The sequence below is a fragment of the Alternaria hordeiaustralica genome (assembly GCF_023758085.1).
Source record: "Alternaria hordeiaustralica strain BMP 2776 chromosome Unknown scaffold_22, whole genome shotgun sequence".
Classification (NCBI taxonomy): Eukaryota; Fungi; Ascomycota; class Dothideomycetes; order Pleosporales; family Pleosporaceae; genus Alternaria; species Alternaria hordeiaustralica.
In genome coordinates this window covers 299,477-326,063 of record NW_026056794.1, presented here as the reverse complement: position 1 = coordinate 326,063, position 26,587 = coordinate 299,477, and the positions used below count along the sequence as shown (strand labels likewise).

The 26,587-nt window shown below is 53.1% G+C and overlaps 7 protein-coding genes across 7 annotated transcripts; 5 read left to right on the top strand and 2 right to left on the bottom strand.

Moving 5' to 3' along the window:
• Positions 1 to 3,553: 3,553 nt before the first annotated feature.
• Positions 3,554 to 5,417, top strand: DBP3 (RNA-dependent ATPase; the record flags this gene model as incomplete). The annotated part of the gene is made up of 2 exons (XM_049391141.1): positions 3,554 to 5,208; positions 5,264 to 5,417. The coding sequence occupies 2 exons, from the start codon at positions 3,554 to 3,556 to the stop codon at positions 5,415 to 5,417; spliced, it is 1,809 nt and encodes a 602-aa protein (XP_049241173.1).
• Positions 5,418 to 9,084: 3,667 nt separating this feature from the next.
• On the top strand, positions 9,085 to 10,343 carry J4E84_008569 (uncharacterized protein; the record flags this gene model as incomplete). The annotated part of the gene is made up of 5 exons (XM_049391140.1): positions 9,085 to 9,188; positions 9,239 to 9,434; positions 9,485 to 9,866; positions 9,917 to 10,264; positions 10,315 to 10,343. The coding sequence occupies 5 exons, from the start codon at positions 9,085 to 9,087 to the stop codon at positions 10,341 to 10,343; spliced, it is 1,059 nt and encodes a 352-aa protein (XP_049241172.1).
• Positions 10,344 to 12,197: 1,854 nt separating this feature from the next.
• J4E84_008568 (uncharacterized protein) lies at positions 12,198 to 12,853 on the bottom strand (the record flags this gene model as incomplete). Its single annotated transcript, XM_049391139.1, has 2 exons — positions 12,198 to 12,648; positions 12,750 to 12,853. 2 exons carry the CDS (start codon positions 12,851 to 12,853, stop codon positions 12,198 to 12,200), a joined length of 555 nt encoding a protein of 184 aa, XP_049241171.1.
• Positions 12,854 to 13,222: 369 nt separating this feature from the next.
• Positions 13,223 to 14,236, top strand: J4E84_008567 (uncharacterized protein; the record flags this gene model as incomplete). The annotated part of the gene is made up of 4 exons (XM_049391138.1): positions 13,223 to 13,267; positions 13,315 to 13,332; positions 13,388 to 13,591; positions 13,646 to 14,236. 4 exons carry the CDS (start codon positions 13,223 to 13,225, stop codon positions 14,234 to 14,236), a joined length of 858 nt encoding a protein of 285 aa, XP_049241170.1.
• Positions 14,237 to 14,723: 487 nt separating this feature from the next.
• Positions 14,724 to 15,647, top strand: J4E84_008566 (uncharacterized protein; the record flags this gene model as incomplete). Its single annotated transcript, XM_049391137.1, has 1 exon — positions 14,724 to 15,647. One exon carries the CDS (start codon positions 14,724 to 14,726, stop codon positions 15,645 to 15,647), a length of 924 nt encoding a protein of 307 aa, XP_049241169.1.
• A 290-nt stretch (positions 15,648 to 15,937) lies between these two features.
• J4E84_008565 (uncharacterized protein) lies at positions 15,938 to 16,274 on the bottom strand (the record flags this gene model as incomplete). Its single annotated transcript, XM_049391136.1, has 2 exons — positions 15,938 to 16,140; positions 16,196 to 16,274. The coding sequence occupies 2 exons, from the start codon at positions 16,272 to 16,274 to the stop codon at positions 15,938 to 15,940; spliced, it is 282 nt and encodes a 93-aa protein (XP_049241168.1).
• A 7,042-nt stretch (positions 16,275 to 23,316) lies between these two features.
• J4E84_008564 (uncharacterized protein) lies at positions 23,317 to 25,554 on the top strand (the record flags this gene model as incomplete). Its single annotated transcript, XM_049391135.1, has 3 exons — positions 23,317 to 23,721; positions 23,774 to 25,278; positions 25,326 to 25,554. The coding sequence occupies 3 exons, from the start codon at positions 23,317 to 23,319 to the stop codon at positions 25,552 to 25,554; spliced, it is 2,139 nt and encodes a 712-aa protein (XP_049241167.1).
• Positions 25,555 to 26,587: the final 1,033 nt, after the last annotated feature.

Below are 26,587 nucleotides of genomic sequence, written 5' to 3'. Positions count from 1 at the left end.
GCAGCACAGCCAAACGCAGGGCCCTTCACGCCACCTCTTCCCTGCGGCAACGCCGTCAGCGGCGGCTCCCGTTCATGTGCTTCACGAGCTTTGCCCCGCATCCCACCGTGTTTGTAGCATTGTTGACTGTAAGCTTTGGCCTCAGTGGTCGATAGCTCCGTTGGTAAGTTTAGCCGCGTGCACGCGTTTTGTGCTATTGGCTCCCACTTATCTTGCGTACATTGTGCGGTTGGTCGGCTGGTCGCGCGGGGGCATGAGAGACTTGTGCGGTTGGTCTAGCCTGGCTTCTAGAAAGTGCCAGGGCTTGCCTCGGGAGAAAAGTGGAGTTGCGTAGTTTGTGCGGATGGATGCCAAGGCATCCGGACCGTGGGTATAGGTCGGATTCGGGCCTTATGTCTGTTTCCGTCCCGCGATAAGAGACATCACCGTCTTCAACGTTTCCAGGTTACAGAACCATGAGATGCTTAGTTGGACTGTAATGTCATATGTGGCCCAATAATGGAAGCGAATAAAGGGCATTTGTGTAAAAGAAAGAGAGCCTGGCGGGCGATTCTTCTTGACTACGAACGTAGGTACAGGACACCTTTGAGCCGGATTTTGAACTTTGTCCTGTGTTGGTCAACCAATAAACTTGCCACCGCAGTATATGCAGGCATCGCAAGCAAGAAACAGTACCCGTGCCAGCGTGACAGGGATTTCCTTTCGTTCGTACACATCGCCTTCATCGTCGGAATCGTTGCTTTCTTGATCACCTCCTTCTTGGTCGCTAGAACCCTCTTCATCCATCTTGTTCAACGGATCGCTGCTCTCCTCCCTTTCCTCTGATACCATGCCGTTTCTAGTCACGCCAGTCATGACCGTGTTATCCTCAGCGTCGGAGCTATTATTGCGTTCCACGTCTTCTTGGGCCATGATGAACTCGTCGCTTAGAAATGGTGTGCTGCATATACCACAGTACTTCGTGATGCCGGGCGCCTGGATAGCCAGAAAAGTGAGACCACATCTAGGGAACACATGTCCGTTGGTGCAAGTTGCTGATCGGGGGTCTGCGAACGGTATCAATGCGGAGCAGAAATCGCAAGTATCCGCTACTGGGACTGCTGGGCCTTGATTCGTCGAAATGCTATTGCCATGCGTGTCGGTGCTGACTGTTGATGCGTTTTCCTGCTCCGAAGTTCTGTCTGCGGGCAAGGACTCGGATGCATCGTCATAGCCCATGACCATGTTGATGAGTGTGACGAGGTGTTTGTGATGCGTGCGAATTTCTGCGCTGAACGGCGTATGCGATAGTGATGAAGGAAGTTGTTGCAAGGCTACGGCAAGGCGATACGCAATTAGAGTCTTCGGTAGCTCCTTACTAATCTGCGTCTTGTAGGCTTCAGACACGAGGATGGTGTAGCGATCCTTCAGTGTAGGTGATTCAAGGAAAGCATACGACTTGAAATTCTTGATCAACGAATCGAGATCGTTGACATCGGAGTACGCTGCTGATGTGGTCGCGCTCATCTCACCGACAGGAGGACCTGTGTAAGTCTCGACTAGCTTTCCAACCATCTCATCCGCGAATGCAGGTATGTCATCAGGGTCCTCGACAACTTCTTCTGCCAACTTCTTAAGACTGTACATGAGTCCTTCTGCAGTTACGTTCTCTTTTGGAAAGATGTCCCGTGAACGGCTGCCAGGTCGCAAAGAGCTGATAGCCACGGCACCACTACGGTCAGCCGGAATACCGTACTCGATCATATCGGAAGGATGTACGCTGTTGCATGCCGCGATGAAGTCGCCTAGCGGAGATCTCGTGAGGCCCCATACCTTGGCCCTGCTATTGCCTTTGAGTTCGTGCTTTGCACTAAACAGTGCCAGATTATTTCCGATTCTCTCCCGCCATTCTGGGGCATCAAGGCTTTTGAGCCCATCAGGAGTCTGCTCGAGGATAGCAGTTGGGCTGTGGAGTGTCGATAGTAGAGAGCTGATATGGAGACGAGGTGTTGTGGCCTGAGTCGTGTCCCAGACAAGGCCTGAAACTGGATCCCATCGACCGTCTAGATCATGCGTACTCCTTTCGATGATAGAAGCGTCAAGAGCGGATATCGTTAGATATACTAGTCCCGTATTCGTAAAGAGGGCGAGCTTTAGTCTGTATTCATCTTCGACTCGGTGAAACCATTTCATCGGGCCGTCATATCGCATTTCGTGGCCTGCATAGACAACTTCTTGCTGCAAGCTCATACGCCCAGTGTTGTACGTGATAGTCCGCGCCCGTATATCCTCATTCGTAGCGTATACCAGTACGGAATAATAACACCCGTCGCGTATGATCCAAGGACTCCAGGCAATATGCGAGATATATCTTTGCTGTTTGATCATGTCTTCGAAGATATTGGGTTGTGGGAAGATCGTGTCCGAAGAAAGTGCAAAAGACTCGTGTGTTAACACGTCTGCCCTCCAGTCTGGCTCAGCTCCTAGGGAGGACGTGGGCGTTTCAACCTTGAGAAACACGAGGTGATTATCGTCATCAGAGACAACTAGCATGTGCGGGCCGTATACCAAGTGAGTACCGACAACACCAGCCGGCCCTGGGCAAGGCAGAGCGGGTGCCCAGGCGAACGCTCGAATGCGGCCTCTAGACCGCAGTCGTTCCTTGGAATCGTGCACCACGTGGCTAGATTCGTGGTCCCAGTCTCCGAAGTGGTCAACGAGCGCATCGTTGATGATCAATCGTCGAGTCCAACTTGTCTCTTCTTCTGGCTTGCCTTCTGCTGCTGACCAGAGGGAAAGCGTCAAGTTTGCGGTAAGAGCAGCAAGCGCGCATTTTCGATGTTTAGCAATACCGGGCGGCGACCACGCGATGCTGATGGGAGCGCTGTTAGAGATCTCTTCGCCGACGGAGTAGTTAGATGTTGGCGCAGGTTCTTTGAGTGGGAGCTCATCGGTCGAGAACAAGGGTACCTTGAGAGGCACATGCTGCCATTGCGGTAAAATTTGGTCCCGCTCGAAGTCGACGGTATTCGGAAACTACGCAGTCATTAACAAAAACGTCTCGTGTAAGTATCTGTACGGAAAGGTACTCACGAGCAGCTCTACGCGCTCATCCGACGCTAATGCAATGATGCCGTCGGAAGACCAATCGATTGCATCGACGCAGGCTGGCCAGCATCTCAGCACTGTCACGTCCGCCATGATCGCGCATCAAGTCTCAGAATAAGTGGTCCCTGTTGTTTAGTGGTTCTGGTCATGGCTCACTGTGGTGAGGGAGATCGTGAAAAGGTTTCGACTAGCGCGAAAACGTGAAAAGCCTTCACATAGAAAAGCGCAAAAGGTCTCGAATTGACGGCTTTTGCATGCAGTAACTAAAACCTTCCCATAGCACTTCGTGGACGCGCAGGGACATGAGAAGCATCGAACACGCGAGATTTGCTGGCGCAGGATCGCGTTGAACGCTTTGGGACTAGTTCCGGACTTATCGATAGTGTTGGTACCGACCGCCGACGAAAAAGTGATTTTTCCGCCATCCTTCTCAACTTCTCCACACGAAGCATTGCCAACCAACAAGATGGGGAAAAGACCGATCTCTGACGTCGTTGCTGAAGACGGCGCGACCACCACCCCCGAACTTTCAAGAAAGAAGAGCAAGAAGGACAAGAGCAAGAAGCTCAGCAAGACCGCTGCAGTAGATGCGACCGAGACAAATGGCGATGCGCAGGCTGTAGAGAACTCGGACGACGAATCGAGTCTGTCCAAGGCCGAGCGCAAGGCGGCAAAGAAAGCAAAGAAGGCGGCTAAGGAAGCGAAAAAAGCGCTGAAGGCTGCCGCGGGTGCCGATTCAGACGAGCCTGCGGAAGACAACGAGGAAGCCATCAAGGCGGCAGAGAAGGCTGCGCGAAAGGCAGAGAAGAAGCGCACGAAGGCATTGGCCAAGGGCGAAGCTACCGAGCCCGTACCCTCCTCCAAGCCAGCACCGGTCGAAACCACAACGAGCGCAGCCACGGTCGAATCGGGAGACTACGTAGAGAGCAAAGAGCTGACACAGCTTCCCCAGTCGGAGGTCGATGCCTTCCTCGCCAAGAACACGATGGCCATCCAAGACCCCAAACCTGCCGCTCGCAAGCTCCGTCCCATCCTGAACTTCAAGTACCTCCCGGTCGACGATGCGCAGCGCGCCTTCTTCGCCAAGTTCAGCGCCCCTACACCTATACAAGCAGCCGTCTGGCCATACTTGCTCTCAGGAAGAGACATGGTTGGTGTTGCCGAGACAGGTTCCGGCAAGACGCTGGCGTTTGGTGTACCATGTGTGCGCTACATCGCAGCGCTGCCCAAGAACGAGCGGAAGGGTGTCAAGGCTGTCATTGTCTCACCTACGCGTGAGCTGGCTGTTCAGATCTACGACCAGTTGGTAGCGTTGGCGACACCGGCTGGACTATCTGTAGTCTGCGTGTACGGCGGTGTGCCAAAAGATCCTCAGGTTGCCGCTTGCAAGAAGGCGCATATCGTGGTCGCTACGCCCGGTCGTTTGAACGACCTTATTGGCGATGGCTCCGCAGATCTCAGCAAAGCCGAGTACGTAGTACTTGACGAAGCCGACCGCATGCTTGATAAGGGTTTCGAAGAAGCAATTCGGCAAATCATCTCGCAGACGCCCAAAAAGCGCCAGACCCTCATGTTTACTGCTACGTGGCCGCCCTCCGTCCGGGATCTTGCGTCCACCTTCATGAACTCGCCGGTCAGAATCACAATCGGCGACAACCAGTCCGGTGAGCTTCGCGCCAATGTGCGCATCAAGCAGCTCGTCGAGGTTGTCGATCCCCGCGGCAAAGAGCAGCGTCTGCTGCAGCTACTCAGACAGTATCAATCTGGCAAGAACAAGGACGATCGTATCCTCGTATTCTGTCTGTACAAGAAGGAAGCAATGCGCATCGAGGATTTCATCCGCAGGCAGGGCTTCCGCGTGGGTGGAATTCACGGCGACCTGAGCCAAGAAAGGCGCAGCGCCTCACTGGCAGCGTTCAAGGAAGGCCATGTGCCCCTCCTCGTGGCGACGGATGTTGCTGCACGAGGTCTTGACATTCCTGCGGTGAAACTCGTCATCAATGTCACGTTCCCTTTGACGGCGGAGGACTACGTTCACAGGATTGGTAGAACGGGTCGAGCCGGAAAGGAGGGTTTGGCGATCACGCTCTTCACGGAACACGACAAAGCACTCTCCGGATCGTGAGTACCCCTTGCGCTTGGCTACATGTTTTCAGTGTGCTAACTCTATTATTAGGTTGATCAACGTCCTCAAGGCAGCGAACCAGCCCGTACCCGAAGAGCTGATGAAGTTCGGTACAACTGTCAAGAAGAAGGAGCACGGTGCATACGGCGCCTTCTACAAAGACACCGGAGACTCCAAGGCAGCTACTAAGATTACTTTTGACTAAGTCGCATGAGTCTAGCTGCGTGTTGTCAAAAGCGGACTCGGCATCTCGTAACGAAGCTGGTCGGCGAAGTAGATGCCGCCGGCTACAGCTGCAGCGCGAAGATCGACTTTGAGACCTAGAAGCATTTGTCTAGCGGAGGCGTTTCGGATCATGCAAAGCAAAAGTCCCGGTAGTGTGCATTGTTTTAGATCGCGATGTGTTTAGTAATTACGAGTCTGCACAAAATCTCATTCTTCGTAGCGAATATCCCATCTTATGCATGAGCTGAAGAGAATCCCCTGCTCTATAGCTTCCGGCTGTACCGTGCCTGAACAATCGTACGATTTCTAAACCTGCGTATCCTCAGGTCCACACGAGAAGAAGGCTTCAGCCACCTCATCATATCGTATGCACTTGTTCCTAGCTACCATCGTGAATCTCAAATACGCATGTATCCACATGCGCCAACCGACCGCCATAACGACAACAACCCGCCTATCCAATGCTTACGCTTCCGTTACCACCAAAAGCCCACACTGACCCTCCACATGCCCACTCCACGGGGACACTCAAGCCCGCACACCGACCCCAAAAACTCCTCTCCGATCCTCACCATGTACATGGCTCGGCAACGGACCCGTACTATAGGTTCTAACACACGCCGCTCCCGCAGACTAGACCCGCGTGTGCAGCGAAAAAAGCGTCTGGCGTCAAAGTGGCACTTCGCCGAATGTGGTCGCCGACTATAGTTCGGACAAATCACTAGACAGCCAATCAGATCCCCGCAATGAGATGCAGAGGCCCAGTCTTCTGGGGTGGGATTGGTGAACTAGAGCCCGAGGGGATTTATCATGCCTCACCGCAGTGAGGTAGTGTGTTCGCCGTGTGTAGGGGGGTTCGGCGAGGAGGGCATGTGGGATTGCGGAGGAAGGTAGGTGTATATAAGGGTCTCGGTGGGTTGCTGAGCGGACGGAGTGCATTCCAGATCTCTTTCAACCAAGATACGCATTTCGAGACTACTGTTATACCACGCTATACGCTACCGGACTCCACGAAAAGGTTTCGGCATACTTCCTCTTGCGTTCGGCATACCTTCATCGGCACATCATCGGCATCGCCACATATACTCGATATCCATAATAAACTACACATTCACAATGTGCAAGAAGGCTTCCTGCGACTCCTGCAGTATGTCACCTGCTACGATTCTGTTGTACGAGCACGGCTAACATCGCTTCAGACAAGACCACATGGTGGGGCTGTGGTAAACACGTCGCCGGCGTCATGGACAACACTCCCAAAGAGCAATGGTGCACATGCGCACCCCGAATCGAACAACAAGGCACACAATATCCTCCCATGGGCTCAATATCTTCGGCATGACTACCGGCTTGGATGAGGGGCTCGAAGGCCTAGCGACAGAACGGTACACGATGAAGGGCTGCTTTTTTCGGATTCTGGGAACATATGGAGTACTGGCGTGATGATTTACGATACGAACGACGCATGGATACGATTTCTGATAGTGTTAGCGATGCGCAATACCTACCCAATTTTACGTTTTGAAGACTGCTTTGTCGCTGGTGGTCATCACGCTGTAGTGCTGTGTAGATCGCCTTGTCTGGGCCTTGTGCCTGTTGCACATGTCAGCACAAGCGTTCGAATGATCACCAGCACGTTTGTCGATGACGGGGATACAAGGTGCACCTTGCACGACGAGGCCTTCATCACGGTCTGGCGGGACCTGGCATCTTTGTCTGTCGCCCGTTCCAGAAGCATGGTGTTGGGAGCTACGACATGCCACCACCAGCTTTGTAGCACGGTGACCACAGTGACCACAACGGACAGTGGAAACATCTGGACCGTGATGATGACAGAAGCTGTCATTTTAGACCCTGAAGCGGGTAAGTTGAGGCCTCCATCCTGTTAGTAAGGCTCGGCGGCCATATGAAACAGCTTCTGGAAGTCTCAGATGCTTCGAAGTCAAACAGCTATGATGTCGACGGGTGCCGGGCCAGTGAGGCATCTCCCTTCCAATCGGACCCCAAGAAAATGCCGGCGCAGATGCGTGGCGCGTACAGCGCGATGATAAGACAGTCAAAATCTTGTGCCAGACCATTGGAAAGGTAAGAATAGGACGGTTGGTGGTGGTTGAGTTGGAGAGAAGGCGCGCGAACCAATGGGTTCGGAGAGGATGCACCCGCCATGGTGAGGCTGGTCTCATAATGGGTCTGCTAAGTATAGCCGTTGCAGATGTGGAACTAGGCCCCTGCAACTAGCCAGTTTCAGCCATGGCCCTACAGGATCCTCCGCCATGAGCTTCAGCGACGAGGTGAATGACAGGCAGCCACCCTGCAGCAAGAGGCGCATGTGGTGATGGAAAAGGTAGCGACTGAGAACTGGCATTGGGCAGATGCGGGGAAAGCAGAAAAAGCAACTCTCCAGGACCCCGTGGGATGTCCTTCACGCGGTCATGAAGTAGTGGTAGATCCTGCTAGCGAAACGATTCTCGAATGTTTGAGATGGCTCTCGTGCATATCGCAGTAATCACAGGATGTGACTCGCGCAGCTCACACAATGGCTGGATCACGTCGGCGGTTAGCCCAAAGTATCCATGAATGGCGGCGGCCGTCGCGGACACCAAACGGAGACTGCCACCTGGGGGAGGTATATTTGCAGTCCATAAGCGGTGCATGCTGCTGTTATTGTTGAGTAGTGAATCTCACGCGCATTCGTCCTTGCCGCTTCGTATTGTCGTGTATTGTATTGTCGCAATAGAGCGTACCTGAGAGCATTTGGCGCTGAGCAGCTTGACCCCGCCATCCATCCCACTTGGAAAGCGCGCCCGCCGCAGCAACAAACACACGCCATCGCACCTTCCCTGTGCCCTCCGCAACATCTGCTTCTGTGAAGACTCGTCCTTCACAACCTTGGAACGCCGACGGAAGAAGCCACGGGCTACGGTACGTCGCCACGTTCCCTCCCGCTCCCACGTTGAGATCGCGCATCTGGGACTGACTTGGCGGTACAACAGACCCTGCCCCCACCTTATCCGTCTCCTTTCTGTCACCGCCTCATTCCCTCTCCACCTTGCGCGGGCATCACCCCAGCATCCTCGAGAAGCTCCGAAGCGCAGCCGCTCCAGCTCCAATCGGTTGGTCGACGACATCTCTCGGTAGCCAGCGTCATTAAACGGCTAAAGACGAGCGCCTCCATCAGGCACGACCAAGTACACGCCTCGTTGAACCGGGCACTGCACAGGCCTCGACTCCAACAAACACACTTCTGTGGTAAGTCAAACGATACGAGCGGATGCATAGGCGGGGGCGAATAGCACATGTCGTTCTTTGTATTCTGACGTGCGCGTTGCCGCCATGAACACCTTTTGCGGCTCAAAGGGCACAGCACGTGGGGCTGGTTCAGTGTCTGACACAGTGCCGTTTCACCAGCGCGCGCAAGACACGCCTGCTGTTCTGCGAACAATGCTTGCCATATAGCCTTCTAGGACCCAAAGCTGACCAGCGCATTTGTAGATTCTACTTGAACCACCGCAGACGCATCCTCATTCCGCCTCTTCAGCTCTTCACCTGCCGACTATCCAGCAATCGCGACCCCGCAATCACCGAGCCCAGCTCAATTGACCCAATTCACTGCGCATCAGCGCGTACCAACCACAACAACCGCCAACATGCCTCCAGCGGGGAGTGGCAGCTCTAGGAAGATCTCTTTCAATGTCTCAGAGCAGTACGATATCCAAGATGTCGTCGGAGAGGGCGCATACGGTGTTGTTTGGTAGGCTTCACCTGTCAGTACCAGCCAGTCTGCTGCTAACCACGCGACAGCTCCGCATTACACAAACCGTCAGGCCAGAAGGTCGCCATCAAGAAGATCACGCCCTTTGACCACTCCATGTTCTGTCTGAGAACACTGCGAGAGATGAAGCTACTCCGATACTTCAACCACGAGAACATCATCTCCATTCTCGACATCCAGAAGCCTCGGAACTACGAGACCTTCACCGAAGTGTACCTGATCCAGGTGTGTAGCTCCGACATTCAGTGATATCCGTGGTTACTAATCGTACCCAGGAACTCATGGAGACCGACATGCACCGCGTCATTCGCACACAGGAGCTTTCGGACGACCATTGCCAGTACTTCATCTACCAGACTCTGCGCGCGCTGAAGGCCATGCACTCCGCAAACGTGCTCCATCGCGATCTCAAGCCCTCCAACTTGCTCCTCAACGCCAACTGCGATCTCAAGGTCTGCGATTTCGGTCTGGCTCGATCAGCTGCCTCGACTGAGGACAACTCCGGGTTCATGACGGAATACGTTGCAACGCGATGGTACCGTGCGCCCGAGATTATGCTTACCTTTAAGGAGTACACAAAGGCCATCGATGTATGGAGTGTGGGATGCATTCTAGCAGAGATGCTTAGCGGAAAGCCTCTGTTCCCAGGAAAGGACTGTAAGTGTTGTGCCAGTACTGTTCTCGGAACTGTTACTAACAATCATCAGACCACCACCAGCTTACGTTGATTCTCGATGTGCTCGGCACACCCACCATGGAAGACTACTACGGTATCAAGTCCCGCCGAGCTCGCGAATACATCCGATCGCTGCCCTTCAAGAAGAAGATCCCGTGGAAGGCTATGTTCCCCAAGACCAACGACCTGGCGCTTGACCTGCTTGAGCGGTTACTCGCTTTCAACCCCGTCAAGCGTATTACAGTCGAGGATGCGCTCAAGCACCCGTACCTTGAACCGTACCACGACCCAGATGACGAGCCGACCGCCGACCCGATTCCAGAGGAGTTCTTCGACTTTGACAAGAACAAGGACAACCTGACAAAGGAGCAGCTGAAGCGTAAGTCAAAGATCATACGCGTGCCCTGAACCTCTGCTAACTTTCGATAGTCCTCATCTACCAGGAGATTATGCGATAAACTTGTCCACGTTTCCCCCCTCAAATGCGAGATATACACAAGATACCACGATCGAGTCGATTTCCGCAACTTGTCCACAGCTAGCTGGTCTGAGCTCATTACCATATTCGAGGAAGGGTCTACAATCATCCTGTAATTTGGATTCGCAGCAAGACATGATGTCAGCCAAGTGACGGTAGGAAAGCATACGAGGAGATGTCGCTTCGAATTCGCGCTCTCTCAAGAAAGAAAGAATCTCCTATAACCACAGTTCGTAAGTAGGAAAAGGCAGAAATGAATTGCTTATTTGCAATCCCAGATGTTGACTTTGCATGTGCTCATGAATGTGAGTGCTTTGTTTGGGAAAGTATGCTACATCTTCAACGCCCAATCCATGCGTTGAATCTTCTCTTCCTCTCTAGTACCTCTCCTACTACGCTGTTGTCCATCCCAGATCACGCCTTTAAAGTTCATCTCACCTCTTGCCTGCACCTGCGTATCCGTGGGCCTCGTCCAATCGTAGATAACCGACTCACATCTACTCCCCTTCCATGACGCATGCGCACTTCCCGTACTACTTCCACTCATTCCCCGCGACTCATCTAGATGATCCCTAACCTCCGGCTCCGACACAGCGTCCAACACAGACGACCGCCGCGTCGGACTCGTCGTTGAGCCCCTTCGAGCAACTTCGTTCCACCACCGCTTATCGTATGCATCATGTGAGAGCGAGGAACTGCGCCGACGTGCTGGAACGGGGTAGATGGGGTTGTGCAGTGGAAGTGGATCGAAAGAGCCTCTGAGAGATTGACGCCGGGAGTGTGTGCGTGAAGGACGCTCCGTTGATGTCAATGGCAGCGTATTTTCGTATATAGCAAAAGCATTGGGGCCTAGTGTTGTAGACCGCGAGTCGTGCGCCCGCCACTGAGCTAGTCCGGGCCATTTCCTCTTCTCAACATCTCCGCTGTTATACAGGGAGGTTGGTGTCGGGGCACTGGTCGACGAGGATGAAGACCCAGCAACAGAATCTTTCCTCACTACCACGGATTTCAGCTTCCAAAAACTCGCGGCTCTACTCCTCCTCGTATCTTGGCTACCATGCCCACATGAACTACACTGCCGGCTCCACGCCACTCTTCCCGTTACTGGGTTGACCTCAAAGTTTCCACTGCCCAATTGCGTTTGTGACTGGCGCTCTAGATCGGCTTGTCGTCTTTGTGCGAAGTGGAGGCGGAGGTACCATGCTATAGCTACGAGTATGAGGAAGAGGAGTATGGAGAGGGCGATGGCGGAGTTGCGATCGATGTTTGTGGAGGAGTTGGCGGGAGAAGATGCGGAGTCGGATTTGTGTTTACTTGCTATTGCACCACCGGCCATGGCGGCGACCGACATGTTGGGGTTGTTGAGTGGTTTTGCTGGGGTTGAGGGCTGGTGGAGGCATTGGTAGAGATGTGTACGGGGATTCGGCGGAAGTAGTGGTGTGTATGAGATGCAGATGGTCGCGTGTGCTGTGCTGTATTACATGTTGTGACTTCATAGTCTGATCCTGTACCAGAGTGGTGTTATCTAAGTACGCTTGGTGCGGTCGAGACCGAATGGACTGGTAGCGGACCAGTGTTGGAGATGAGGGGCAGCAGATGTCGCATTGAAAGCCACGAAGTGGGATCGCAGAGGAATGTCGTGTCGGTTGTTTCAGTCTTTGAGTTGTGTTTGCAGTGGATGAGATGTTGTGTTTCTTAACGCCGCCCAATGCCGATATCTAGTTCGTATTCGTACAGAGTGGTGTCCTTCGCTATGCAACAAATCGCCCGTCCAGTATCTTCATGTACACATAATCATACACCATTCATGCCCCTCATTCCCTCATTCCCGACCCTAGAAATCACACCTCCCATCCTTCCACCCCGTCCTCCACCTCTCCTCCCACTTCTTACAATCAAACTGCTCCTTCCCCAGCTTCTCATTCACAGCATTATGCGCCTCACACATCCACTCCCCAAATTCACTCCTCGAGCTGACTCTCGGTGTGTTCTTCTGCATCCACTTCTGGAAGTCTTCGGCGCACACCCAGCATGGGTATAATTTGCCAAAGGTGGTGAGGAAGGATTTGGTCTCGGATTGCAGTTGGGGAGAGGGGTTCGTGGGGTATGCGCCGGTTATGGAGTGGAGGAGGGTCCATGAGGAGCGGCCGAGGGCTTCGACGTCGGGTGGGCAGTCGGCGGGGAGGGATGGCGCAGTCGTGGTGGGAGCGGCGGCCGGTGTGCGCTTTTTGGGCATTTTGCCTGACATGGCCATGAGGGAGGTTAGGTCGTTGCAGGCTCGGCATCTGTAGTACAAACACACGCGTTAGTATGCATCTTGCTTGTGAAGTTGATTCACGTCCAGCGCATATGTTTCCCGGCGCGTTCGAGTGTTGACGGGACTTACGGCTTTCCATCAGGACCGAGTATAATGCCATTCGCCAGCTTCTTGTACCCAGGCCTTCCCGCGATATCCTGACCTTCATCCTTCTCATTTGGTTCTTGCGCCATCTTCTATTGCCTTGAAGACCTTGTGGTGGTTGCGATATGTCGCGGCGAGCAACTGGTGATTTCTAAGCTCTTCCATGATCGGACCTCGGCGGTATGCACGCGTTCCAGGGTCAACCATGTCGTGCGTCATCGCGCCTTCGCCGTTGACGGTGGTACATCTGCGGGTTATGCGTCGGCATCGGAGTTCGTAATTCTCGTGCATCCGTGACTTCGTAGCGCGATTGCAGACATGTTGTTGCTTTCGAATTGCTCTTGGCGCGTAGATAAGAGGGAGGTTGTGGACGCGCAGTGGACCTCGGGAGCGTGCAGACGATACGCATTTGAACATTACAAACGCATCCTCCACATCCCGGCTATCACTGTCTGATCATGGATGTACCGGTGGCTGCGAATGTACTAGGAACGCTGGGAGCAGTACGTATTCTTCATGATCTCGAACGTAACCGTGCTGACCAGAAAAGGTGTGTTGGTCCATTCAGGTACCTACGTCTCCAACAACCATTATCGAGGAGCACAGCTAAGAGTGTGGTCTAGCTTATCCCACAAATCGTCATCAACTATCGCAGGCACAATGCTACTGGACTCCAGCCGACCATGATGATGCTGTGGGCATGGGCTGGGGTTCCTTTGGGCGTTTATAACATTGCTGAAGACTACAACATTGCTCTGCGCATACAGCCTCAGATTCTTACCGTACTGAGCCTGGTGACGTGGATCCAGTGTTATTACTATGAGAAGGTAAGTGGTTTCATCAACGGCTCGAGTGTGAATACGACAGCTAACATTCCAAAGAGTTGGTCGGTTCTTCGCTCGCTCGCAGTTGTGGTCCCTGTGGCGTGCCTCATGGGCGGTATTCAAGCTGGTCTCATCTTCGCCATTCAGCATGCCAAGTCAGAGGGACTGCATTGGCCCAGTATCCTCATGGCTGTTGCTTCAGCCGCTCTGCTTGCTGCTGGTGTCCTGAGACATTACGTGGATGTCTACGTTCACCGGACCGTTCGTGGCATATCCTTCATCTTTGTCGGTATCGATGCCCTGGGAGATCTCTTCTCCTTGGTGTCAGTCGTCTTCCAACCTAAGCTTGACGTCTTGGGTCTGGTCGTTTACGGCTCCGAACTGGTGCTGTGGATCGGCATCTTCCTGTGCGGAGCGTATTACAATCTCCCCTCGTGGTACGCTGCAAAGAAGGAGACGGAGAGGACCAACGAGGGCTTAGATGAGCCGAACAGTGGGCCGGCGGGCACGTCTGGCATCGCACTTCACGATCTGCCCTCCAGCACTTCCGTGTTCAGGACGCCATCGGGCGAAATTGAAGCGATCCGACAGCGCGGTATGGGCTCAATACGTGTTGCTGGTCTGGAACATATACCGCGGAGGGTGTAGGTGAAGCGCAAATGCAGTCAACTTTCAGCACATCACTTTGAATTGCGCATTTCACCCCACAAACCGTTTGCACCCCCAGCATCTTTTTCGTACAGAGGTCCAGGCCCTGCGGCTACCTCCGATGCTGTGTTTGCCCGTGACGCGTTCGTTGCTTCCACCCGTGGACGCTCTTGAACTTGGGCAGGCGCACGCACCTTCTCCACAATCACCATCCGCACTCCCCACACTCAGACCGGACAACTACCAGCGACTAAATTCACGCTCGACCTCCTGCATCACAGAACATCAACCGCGTCACTATAATAACCCGGCGCCAGTAGCTGATACAAGTAAGCTAACCTGCACTCCCGCCGACTCCATCACCGTCCGCGACCAGAAGTCTGCTTCACCTGGCTCGGCCTATCACAGCGCTGGAATATCTCAGCAATACTAACGAGGTCAAATAGCCAGGAATACTCGCAAGCCAGCTCTCAACTCCAACAGCATCATGGCTTCCACCACTACCACTACGACCAAGGTCACTTCGCTGGACTCTCAGTCCGATGGCCCGTCGGTGCCGAACCCTACACCAGCCACTGAGTCTGTAGGCAGTCCCTACGAGCCCGTCGACCCTCCTCCGGAGATGGACTATACTGCCGTCGCCAGGATTCTAGGCCCTATCCAAGAGTCGCTCAACGAGGCCGCCCTGGAGGCCGCCTACCCATCGCCACCCATCAACACACCCATCATCGGTTCTCCAGCTCCGTCGGTTTCATATCGCTTCCCTGTGACACGCGGTCGCGGCTTCAGTGTGGTTGGCGATAGACTCGCGCAGCTGAAGATCAATGACCGCAAGCTTCGTCACCGCGAGGGAGATGTGGGCTCCAGCAACTACTCACCAGAGGCATCCATCAACGAGGACGAAGAAGTCGATATTGCGAGCATATCCGAGGTGTTGAGCGACGGCGGTAGGGACAAGGAAGACCCAGGACAAGCTCGTAAGACCCTTGACCCCATCGATGTGACTGAGGGCTCAGTTCCTATCGCTTTAGGTTCCCCTGCCGTCAACCCGCGCATCGTAGAGTACCTAACCTTCACCTCCGACGACTTGCCTACGAACTCGGTTGCACCTTGCTTCCCCTCCACACTCATGAAGACAAGCACCGCATCGATTAAGACCATCGTTGGCGGCAGCGACGGCGCTAGCTTGAAGAGCGATGGCGTCACTGAGAAGAGCAACTGGGCTGAGGAAATCGAAGACATGGTCGACCGTACATGCCTACGTCTCGAGCAGCTGGCCGACGATGAGTGGAAGCGTGATGGCAGCAAGAGCTTCGCCGATTACTACGTCGCTCGCCTCGAGCGTCTGCTCAGCAGCGCTAAGCGCTCCGTACCCGTCAGCATCCAGAAGAACAAGGAGGCCCAAGAGTAAAAGGATAAGAATGGTGTGCCAAAGAAGCACGCATTCGTATGGAAATGGCGCAGGGAAAGGTGACGGCGTTCACGGTACGGGTAATGCTTTGCTTGTCTTCACGGTTAATGGTTCAAAAGTTGGACACGTGCTGTCATGGTGTTCTATACCCATAATGTCTTTTATTAACGATTCACGGGTCTATGATAATGACTCCACGATGTCAGGTTCAAGTAGTGGGCCTGAATTAGCAGTAATAATAACGTGTCTTTCCTACACATCTTGAATCTACTGTGCACATGCCATTATATCTATGTCAAGCGCGAGTACGATGCGTTCCTCACACCAAGTCCTTGCAGGATAGCAACGACACCCAGCGTGATAGCCGTAGGTCTATCATTGCTCTTCCAGTAAGCCGCGCCCGCTGCTGCCAACAAGGTCGTCAGGACACCCGCGATGCTCTTGTCGTACACATCGTAGATACCCGTGACCGACCACTTGTAGTTGAGGATGCCTATCGTAACGTCAATCGCGACACATCCAACAACGACCTTTGCCTGCAGACTTACTCATAATAACGAAGAACCCGCTGCCCTCGTACCAACCGATCTTACTCGCGCCGCGTAGCATGAGTGGCAGTGTGTTCATCGTCGGATGTTTGAACTGGTCCAGACCCTTCAGCTACAACACCATGTCAGCACACTGCCACATCTATCGAACTATATGATCTATTACCGTATGTCCAATCGCCAAAATGGCGTACGCAGCTGAAGAAGCCTGCAGCAGGGGGTGCGATTGCGAGGTTATCGACGTCATGGTGGCGGATGCTGCTTCCAGAATTGCCTTAAATCCGGTGATGGGTATGAGAGAGGTTACAAATTGGCAAACGGAGGAAAAGAGGACGGTTCTTTGGCGTTTGCAGAGACGCGCATGTCACGATCGCGTCGTTGTGATCCTTTTGGCTGGGACCGAGGTTAGTGTGGATTGGGAACGGTTTCCCCACTTTTTGCGGGTCCGCCGGGAGGTTGGTGTACGCAGGTCGCTGTCGACGCGACTTTTCAAGAAGACGTTGGCTGCCACTGCGCACAGGGCTGGCTTCGACGGGCAGGTCGCTGGTGTTGCGACAACTCATTGGACGGATGCTTTATCTCTTTTGCAGTGCCTATGATGCGGAATCACCGTTTTAGACGAGATCTGTCGCGTGACCGGTGGGATATCTGCCCAGGTGGGCAAGTTTCATTCTTGGACCTCGCTGTGAGCCAGAACCTATCACTACAGCTCACGATTGCGCTGACTTTCTCACTAGCTGCCTTCCAAGGTTGATCACGAACCAGAGCATCGCATCGACTAGGAAAGGGCTTGCATTGCGTCTAATACGCTGGATGTATCTGATTCGCAGATGTGCACTGCCCCGCAACCCCAACCATCACCTTAAGCCCACCCACATTCATATCCTCCTCCAGCCGCGCCTCGACAGCCGCTCATGACTCCATTACCCCATTATTCCATTCCTTCAACCCACAGTCAACCTTCCATCTCATCGTTTACCAAATTCCTTCGTTTTTCCTGAATCGAAACAATCGATTGGCCAGCATGATCTTTGTGGCCCAATGAAGTGCGACAGCACCGATACCCAAGGTTCTATTCACGTGGATATTGTCATAGGTCTATCTAATGGATCTGATACAATCGACTCCAACACATCCGGCCCTAAAAACCATGGGTTCTTTTCGGTGTGAAGTAGTGCCGGGTAGAGAATGGGCTTGTCCTCCTGGTGGCGACCAAGCTCAACCGACGTGCTTCGGACTTAGTCAACTTCGGATACCCGAGCGCTCAGAAAACGATAGACTTTGTTCAACTTGTACGAGCCTCGGACACCTAAACAGTAGGCACTGGGAAGGCATCAACGACTTCCGTGAGGTCATTGTGCAGCATCACCACTCGTTCAATGCATTGCTCAAGAGCGCACGTGAAGGTTGCCATCTTTGCGGATTACTGTTGATAGCGTGGGAGGAGAAATGTCAGTGGGAAAAAGAGTACGGCGATGAATGGGTTGGTAAGGCAGGCCTGGGTTCGGCTTCATTGAATGACGGCGTCAGACTCAAATTCCAGAGAAAGAGAATGGAAAACGAACAGAGAGGTCTTGTATTTGATGAGGTACAGATTACCATACTGTGTGGGGACTTGCTGTGTGGCATGGGCGGGCGACTGATCTGTCAAGCTATGAATAGTGAGTATCCCTGAATCCCACATTGTCCCCCATCCTTCACGTTAATCAATGAAACAGCCAGTCTTCGTGTTCTTTCCGAACAGTGCCTTCCATCTGGGAGCGACACTAATACCGGCTCATTGGCGAGTTTGTCCAGGATTAAGGCCTGGCTGGAAATCTGCAAATCTTCGCATCCAGCGTGTGCCCAGACCGATTCTCATCCACCGCCCTTACCAACCAGAGTAATCGCAGTAGGACAGAAGGGATCTAGTAGATGCTATCTAGTGTCTGGAAATGAAAGCAGTGGTTACTACGCTACTCTAAGCCACTGCTGGGGAGATCCCCACAATCGACCATTGTCGACGACCGATCAGACCCTTCCTTGTCGGCGGCGAGGGATCGAAGATGAGACACTGCCAAAAACTTTCCGGCACGCTGTTCAGATCTGCAGGGAGTTGGGCATAGAATATATTTGGATCGACTCCCTGTGTATCATCCAAGGGCAAGAAACGCAAGAAGATTGGGCAAAGGAAGCACCGCGCATGGGATCCGTATACGGAAATTCAATCTTGAACATTTCCGCAGCAGCAGCAGCAGATTCCACGCAAGGATGTTTCAAAGAGCGCCTAGGTCTGATCTTTTGGCCTTGTCCAACTGTGCTATTCGGACGGGAATGCTACCTATTCCGATATCCGATGAACAGAGAAGAAATGTGGGGTGTACCAGGAGACGCTGAATGGGACGTGTCAAACGTCTTAGCCCGGAGAGCCTGGGTTCTCCAGGAGCAGATCTTGTCTCGCCGCTCAATTATATTCTCGAAAGACCTTCTCATCTGGCGTTGCCCGACACTATCGACCAATGAGAAGTACCCATTGGGAATACCACACGCTCCAAATGTATGGCTTGACAGTCATCGTTTTCTCCAATGCGTAGTACATGGTATAACTTCACTCATACCGAAAGAATCAATGGTCGACATCTATACCTGCTGGTACCGAATAGTAGAAGAGTTTACATCTCGAAATCTCACATACGAGGAAGATAGGCTACCTGCAATAGCTGGCATTGCGAAGAAATTTGGAAGGGCAGTAAATGACAGCTACCACGCAGGGTTGTGGAGGCACGATATGATCATCGGTCTCCTATGGCGTGCAGCAAGGGATGCTGGCACATGCACAACTAGATCAGCTAGAGTGCCGTCATGGTCATGGGCCTCGATCAATGGTGGTGTGACCTACTCACCTCTGTTGATGGGTGGCGCCTACACGGCTCGCATTCACATGTCTCCACTGGTCGATATTCTTGATGTGTCGGACCCAACAACCTCCGAAGATCATCCAAACAGAGTCAAACTGGGACAATCGTTGAGCTTGTCTGGCGTCATCTGGGAAGTGACGCGAGTCGAGAACGAAGAATCCCGGCTAGCTCTCGTCGACAACGGCCTCCCTGTCGCGCATAGTATTCGAGATTTCTTCTCGGACTTCCGTGGTTTCAACAGGCCAGATCGAGAATTCTTGGTCTGTCTACCAGCATGCGTAGACCATGGTTGGCATCCAGGTATTCAAGAGAGCGGCGAATTGCGGAAAGCCCTTTGGAGAAGATCACTGGAGACAGGAATAGATGAATACGAGCAGTTCAACGTGATCTACTGTTGGATCCTTGAGGCTATCGAAGGAAATCAAGGCACCTACAGTCGAGTAGGCCTATGTAGATTGGGATACCATAAGACAATTGAGGTTAGCAAGATGGCCCTGTTTGGAGAACGTAGGTCCATTACTATCATTTGAATATCTTGTACTTTGCATATATATCTACATGCGGCGCCACCAAGAACCTTTTTTCTCTTCCTAATTTTGTAGGTCTCAGAGAACGGTGAGAATTCTGACGCGCGACAAACAGGTGGCGAAGCTGTCGAAAGAGACGAGATCCGTCATCCATGACTAGCTTACCCCAATGGAAGGGTTGATCATGGCTGATTCGAACCAAGTACTCCACACGTTGTGGTGGTGGCTTCCACTAACACAAGTTTCAGGCGGTAGCACCCCAAGACAGAGGGCTCCTTTGAGCTTACCCAAGTAAGTCTGCTCGCAATAACTCAGTAGTCAACTCCATCACTGCAATGCCCGCACCACCCACAATCTGTATCGCAAAGTATCCAGTCCTGACCATCGTCGTCCCAGACGGGTTCAGTGGAAGTGGAGATCATTCTCGATGAGCGGGATTGCGCTTGGAAAGATGAAGCCTCGGATACACGTCAGAGTCACAGATACGGGATAGATGAAGCGTGGCTACCTCATCAGAAAGAAAACAACACAGTCTACCGCGTAGGAACGTAGGTACAATTTGACTCTTCGAAATCACCTCAATGGCTGCTTCTCACGATCGCAATCATCCTCGTTCACTTTGATAATTGCTTCATGGTGGCATGTTGTGTGTTATCTCTATTGGCTGTTGCGAGTACATCGCACTCCCTCTCATCATTCGAATTTGTGCTTGGGTATCATATGTCACTCCTTCTTCCAGAATCCACCTCATCATTGGCCGCCGTTCGGGTCATCTGCAAAGCCTTGCAACCTGTGCTATCCCCCTTCACCCAACTTCTCTCACTTCCTTACATCCTCTTCGTTCCCAGTCTTGGTACTCTTCTCAGTGCCCTTTCCTTCCTTCACTCCATCATCAACAACGCCATCATACTGCCTTGCAGCTGGCAAAGCCGGAAGAATGCCGCTCGCAATGGCATCGAGGTCTGATGGCATGCAGGTGGCTGGCGAAGCATACGGGCCCGTAGTGTCTTGCTCAACACTCAGCTTATCAACCTTTTGTTCGGCCCAGGCGATAGCGCTATCGACGGCGGTTTTGACGGTTTCAACGACGTCTGAGACGATGGTTGTGGCGGTCGGGCTGGCTTCGGTGGTGCCGTCTGTGCTGATCGTGCTGCTATCCGACGCTGATCTTGGGGATGTGGACGAGGACTTCGTGGTATCTTGGTCTTGGTGGGAAGAGGTCTTACAGGCGTCAGTATGTGTTGGGTATAGGGTGAACTTGAGAGAAACATACTCGTTGCCTAGCTGGCGACTTCTCCTCCGTGGCTTGAGCTGTAACAGCTTCGAGTGCTTTCGGCCTCATGGTTTGTGTGGTGAGAGCGTCGAGTGCTTCCGGCTTCATGCTTTGGGTCGTACAAAGAAGCTACCCTTGCAGATTGGCTTTTGTGTTACTTAGTCGATCGCGCGGTCCACCGAGGTGTGTCAATGTAGGTTGCTTGTGCATGCGGTCGAATGCCAGCAGGCGGCAATCTCCGCAGGTCCTTCTCGAAGTGTCTTGTTTGTTTGTTTGCCAATTTTGGACTTTACCGCTCTTTCCTATTCGATATGACGATGCGTTTGTACCCGCGCAACAGGAAGCGACCACCCCACGAAAACGACTCGGATGAAGACGACCGAAAATCCTGCTCGCTGACAACAACGCCATCGAAGTCTTCTGAATTAGCTGTAAGTATTGCTTCTCGAGCGTCTAGTGAGCCAAATAACATTCTCACTCAAACGACTGCATCTATTTCCCAAGGCTGCCGAGGCGAGGATTCACAAAAGCTGAATGGTGGTCCTTTTTAGTGACTGTTCGAGTATCGACGAGCTCATGAGGCAGAGAGTCTCAATACTCAATACTTTCCGCTCTATTGACTTCATTGTCATATTCCACGTTCAAACTGGAAGTAGTAGCCAGGGCTTCTGCTTAGGCCCAGCTCACGTGTCCAAGTGCCTGCCTCAGAAAACCAAAATAGTCGGCTTCGTCCCTAGGATGCAGTACTTAATGCATCGGTAGCCTTGCAATACTGTGCTCAGATAGAATACTACGAGCGTACATGACGTTGCTGAGTTGGCTTGATATCTGCCGTTGCATCAAAGAGCCGATAAGCCTAACCCTGACGCAACACCGATCATGACCACTCCTGCGTCACGCATCGCATCTTCTGCCTTGTCAAAGACAGCGAACGCATTTTCCTGCCGACCGAACCACTCGCGACCGCCTGAACAGACTCCACGATACCGAACGGTAGTCAGATTCAGGTACCCACCGGCTATTCACCCTGCGCTCAGAAGGCAGAAGGCATAGCCTGAGACATAGACACCAGGCTACGCCATTGAGCAGAAAGCATCCTGGTCATGTCGACTTACCGAGCGTCTACCCCATCATGTGGCGCACGACTGGGGTTGAACCGCTTGAAGCGCAGATCAATGTGTCCAAGACATGTCTTCTTCCTCGTCTTCTAGAAGCTTTGCCTCACTGATTGCGCCATCGCAGGTCATTCGGCCCCTAGGCTAAGCTATACGAAGACAGACGAGTCCGTGTCCTGGAACTGCACTATGGCTGTCGTTATGCCGCTTCGACTCAGCGTTGAGTCAGTCGATAAGAGCGTTCTGTACACGGTGTTGGATCACCGGCACACGCATAGTCGAAGTCAATGAATCCTAGGACGCAGTGCCGGAGTCAGCAGCGAACATCACTGGCTGAGACCCCAGCCGTTGTGTGGAAGAGTCCACTTGTTCTACGGCTCCTACAGGTACCTAGGTAGACGCCAGGATGTACCTGGTAATTGCACTTGGGCAGCGTTTTAATATGAATTGCTGCATGGAAGCATGCTTGCGCCTATCAGACGGGGTGCAAGTCTTCGAGTGGAGTTCGAGTGGCTTGGTAGCAATATGGAAATGCAGCGGACTTGTGAAGGCGTAGCGCGAATGATCAGGCGATGCTGTTGATGCAGGTCCACTGCCGCCGTTCGCTGATCACAGTCATGCTGAACCCACCATGCCAAGGCAATAGCATGCGCAGTACGATCTTAGGTCGGCCGTTTTCCTGGTGTATTAGCCTATTGTACGCGGTTAGCACGCTGGAGAGTTGGAGGGCAGGCATCTCGCTTCGCGGGCCTCTCCAGACACACCGCATGCCTCGCATGCTCCGTGCTTCCTGCAGACCCTTCTGTAAGCAGGCTGCCACCACTCGTTTGAGGCTGCCACCACCACTACGCTGATCGTGTGTCTACAAACGTCCGGCATGTTGCAGGCAATTTATCGTCGACCGGGCGAAGCTGCGGCCGTGGGTGGGTAGCATCATCACCGTGCCGGCCACGGCTCGACGCGAGAACCTTGGAAGGATCACTGGCGCCATTTTTTTATTGTCAGAGCGCAAATGTGGAGTGCTTGATGCCCTTGTCACCCCCGCATTCGCCTCGCTCATCTCGCAGAGCCCGTTTCGTGACATCTGTAGGTGTAGGAGCTAAGGATGAGGCGAGATTCGGTGTGGTTATAATCGTCGTGCGTCCTGCCGTCTCATCTTCACGCCGAATTGCTGTGTCCTGCTTTCATCAGCAACGCCTGTCTCACACCCTGTGCCGCCTTGGAATCCAGTACTCTGTCTCGATATCGTGGCTGCACGCCGCAGAAGTTGTGCAGCGTGCCCCGGCCGCTGTCTAACCGTCCACCAATCATGGCTGGAATTACTCCTTCTCCAGATGTTAGTCCCGTGTCAGCGGCGACCACTAATGGAGGCTTCCCACGCGACGCCTTCTGCCTCAATCTCTCCGCTCTGCCCGACGCAAATACCTTTATCCTCAAATCCGCCCTGACGTCTCCTCATCTGCTCGACCCCCCGAATGGACTGTTCACTGGAAACGGTGGTTTGAGTAATCCCTTCAAGAAGCGGCCCCGCAACATGTCTCAATCATCTGGTACAGACCGGGAAATGTCCAATGACAACACCCCACCCGCGTCGAATGGAATCGCACCTACTAGCAATGGTACCAACGGCACGAGCACCGAACCCCGACCGAGCACAAAGAAGCGCCCAAGTACCGACACGATAGACTACCCGCGCCGGCGTGCGACGATCGCTGTACATCACTCTTATTTCGACTTATCCAGCTCCAAAAACTGACATCAAATAGTGCGAGATATGTCGGTCGCGGAAAAGTCGATGCGACGGAAACAGGCCAAAGTGCAGATTGTGTACAGAGCTGAATGCCGAGTGCATATACCGCGAGCCAGGCATCAAGCTGGACGCAGGCGACAAGCTGATCCTAGAGCATCTGAACCGCATCGAGGGTCTTTTACAATCTGGCCTCACTAGCAACTTCTCATTATCATCGCACTCGCCAGCCGCGAGCAATTCCACCAGCGAAGATTTCCTCGCCCGTAGCACCGGCAATATACCCCATCTCGGCATGGTACAGCCGATCAACGGCATAGGAACATGGACCAACCACCCGTCAAACATCTCAACCATGCCGAAAACCCACAATACTGCGGCACTCAATCTGCTGTCATCTCCAATGATTAGAGAGCTTGTGTCTCGCCAATATGACGCCAAGCTTCTTCTCCAGCTCGAGATGACTCGTGAGTCAGTAAGCCTTGGGACGAGCCGTGGATTGGATCTCTCGAATACTGGCGCATACGTGCAGGCGTACTTCGAGAGAGTGAATGTATTCTATGCAGTCGTCAATCCGTACACATGGAGTAGCCACTACCAGACCGCCCTCAGCCATGGTTTCCGAGATGGGCCGGAGAGCTGCATAGTTCTTCTCGTTCTTGCGCTAGGTCATGCTGCAAGCACCGGCAGTATCACACAGCAAAACCCTGAAAAGGATCCCCCAGGATTGGCATACTTCACCGCAGCATGGAGCTTACTGCCGACCGTCATGACAAGAAACAACATGGTAGCTGCACAATGTCAAATCCTCGCCGCAGCATACTTGGTGTATCTTGTACGCCCAGTCGAAGCTTGGAACGTGTTATCAGGCGCCAGCATGAAACTGCAGCTTCTTCTGAGCGCGCCTGGTCGCGTATCTCCAGCGGAAGAGGAGCTGGGCAGAAGAGTGTACTGGAATGCTGTGATGATCGAAAGCGACCTACTCGCAGAGCTCGATCTTCCCCATTCCGGCCTCGCTCAATTTGAGGAAGGCTTTGCACTCCCGACCGGATTTGAGGATCTAGGAACAGAAGCAGTCGGCCGAGATGAGCTGTGGTATTTTCTCGCAGAGATTGCCCTTCGTAGACTACTCAACCGTGTGAGCTCCATGCTCTACATCCGAACGACACCCTATTCCAAAGGCCCAGCTGCGACATCCATCGCGCAACTGGATCCTTTGGTTGTGGAACTTGACTACCAACTGAACCAATGGTATGCTGGTCTACCGCCAGCCATGCAGTTCCCGCTCGACAGAGTGCCTTTGCAGAATCCGGTTCAGACCGTTTTGAGACTGCGCTACTTCGCATGTCGTACCATCATATTCCGCCCTTACGTGCTTTTGGTCTTGCAGGACGAGACTTTGGCCATGGATTCGAGTGTGCAGGATAATTGCCACAAGTGCTTGGAGGCATGCGTTCGTCAATTGGAGTACATCACTGCGCACCACGCTGGACATCTGCCTTATCTGTTCCAGGGCGCTCTCTCGTAAGTTTCACCAGCTGCGAACATTGCGTTTGCTGACAGTTTTGTAGCATCATCTCCCAGACATTGCTCATCATGGGCGCCACCATGACTCCTTCGCTATCTCAGCTACTTCCCCCACCAGCGACTATGGACGATATCATCAACAACGTTGTTCTGGAAATGGAGCGATACGCTCACCTCGCACCTAGCCTACAACTTTCTGCTGAGATCATTCGCGAAGCCGAAGGCAAGCGACAGATGTGGCTACGGACAGCAGGACTCAAATTTGACGTATGACTCTGATCTCGCAGTACCAGATTGCCGCCCAGTACATGACTACGACTGTAGGCTCTTCAAAGCAGGAAAGCTACAACGCGGATCTACCTGTTTGCCATACCTGCGTAGGTGAAGCGACCTTCCACTTCCGGTAGCTTCCGCGTACCATATGATGGATCAGCAAGTCGAGCGATGATCGCACGCGACAGCGACTATCATCTACACAACACACGCGGCGCTTCTCGACGAACCCAGGACTGGGTCCAGCACAGACCTTCATCCCCGACATCCTGTATCGGACGTTGCGACAAATAAGTATTAGGTCTCCATGAACCAGGTCCTCACATCTGCCGTACCCCGAGTGTACATGCCGAGAGTGATTGGCGAGTACTGCTCAATATGGGGCACTTTGGCATGACACAGTGTCCACACCAACTTTCGACGAGAACCAGTTCTACATGGAGATTCTGGTCATAACAGCTGGGACGGTCTTGAACCGACTCAGGCAACCAGCAAGCCGCTGCGTTGATCTCACCAAACACTGAGATGAGGTCCTCGTGGTGGCGAAGCACAGCCAGGAAACTGCTGGGTGGGTCTTTGCAATGAACTGAAGAGATGATCTGTGGGTACCTACGATGTACCCCATATGAATCCGGGCTCGGTACGGCACGGTGGCTTGCTCCGCTACGCATTGCCACTTCTACGGTGACCAAAGCGTCCCACCAGAGTCCACACGAGGCATCTCGCATGCATGAAGCATGAGGCTACTCCACCAGAACGCACATATGCGACCCACACACATAGCAAAATACCATCCTATCACCACTCATAGTGCCATCAGTACACGTGAAACGCATCATCGTAACTCTGGCCTTAGCCCGCGCGCCGCGCGCTCCTTCATACTGAAGCTAAGGCGCGCACCCCCTAGTAGAAATGTAATATAGATCCTGCAAGAGAGACCAGGGGTGCGGTAGGTGGCCTGGTCTACCCCACATGTTGGGGTTCTCCTGTGACTTTACCCGTACACCCACTTACTTTTCGGGCCTTCTGGAAA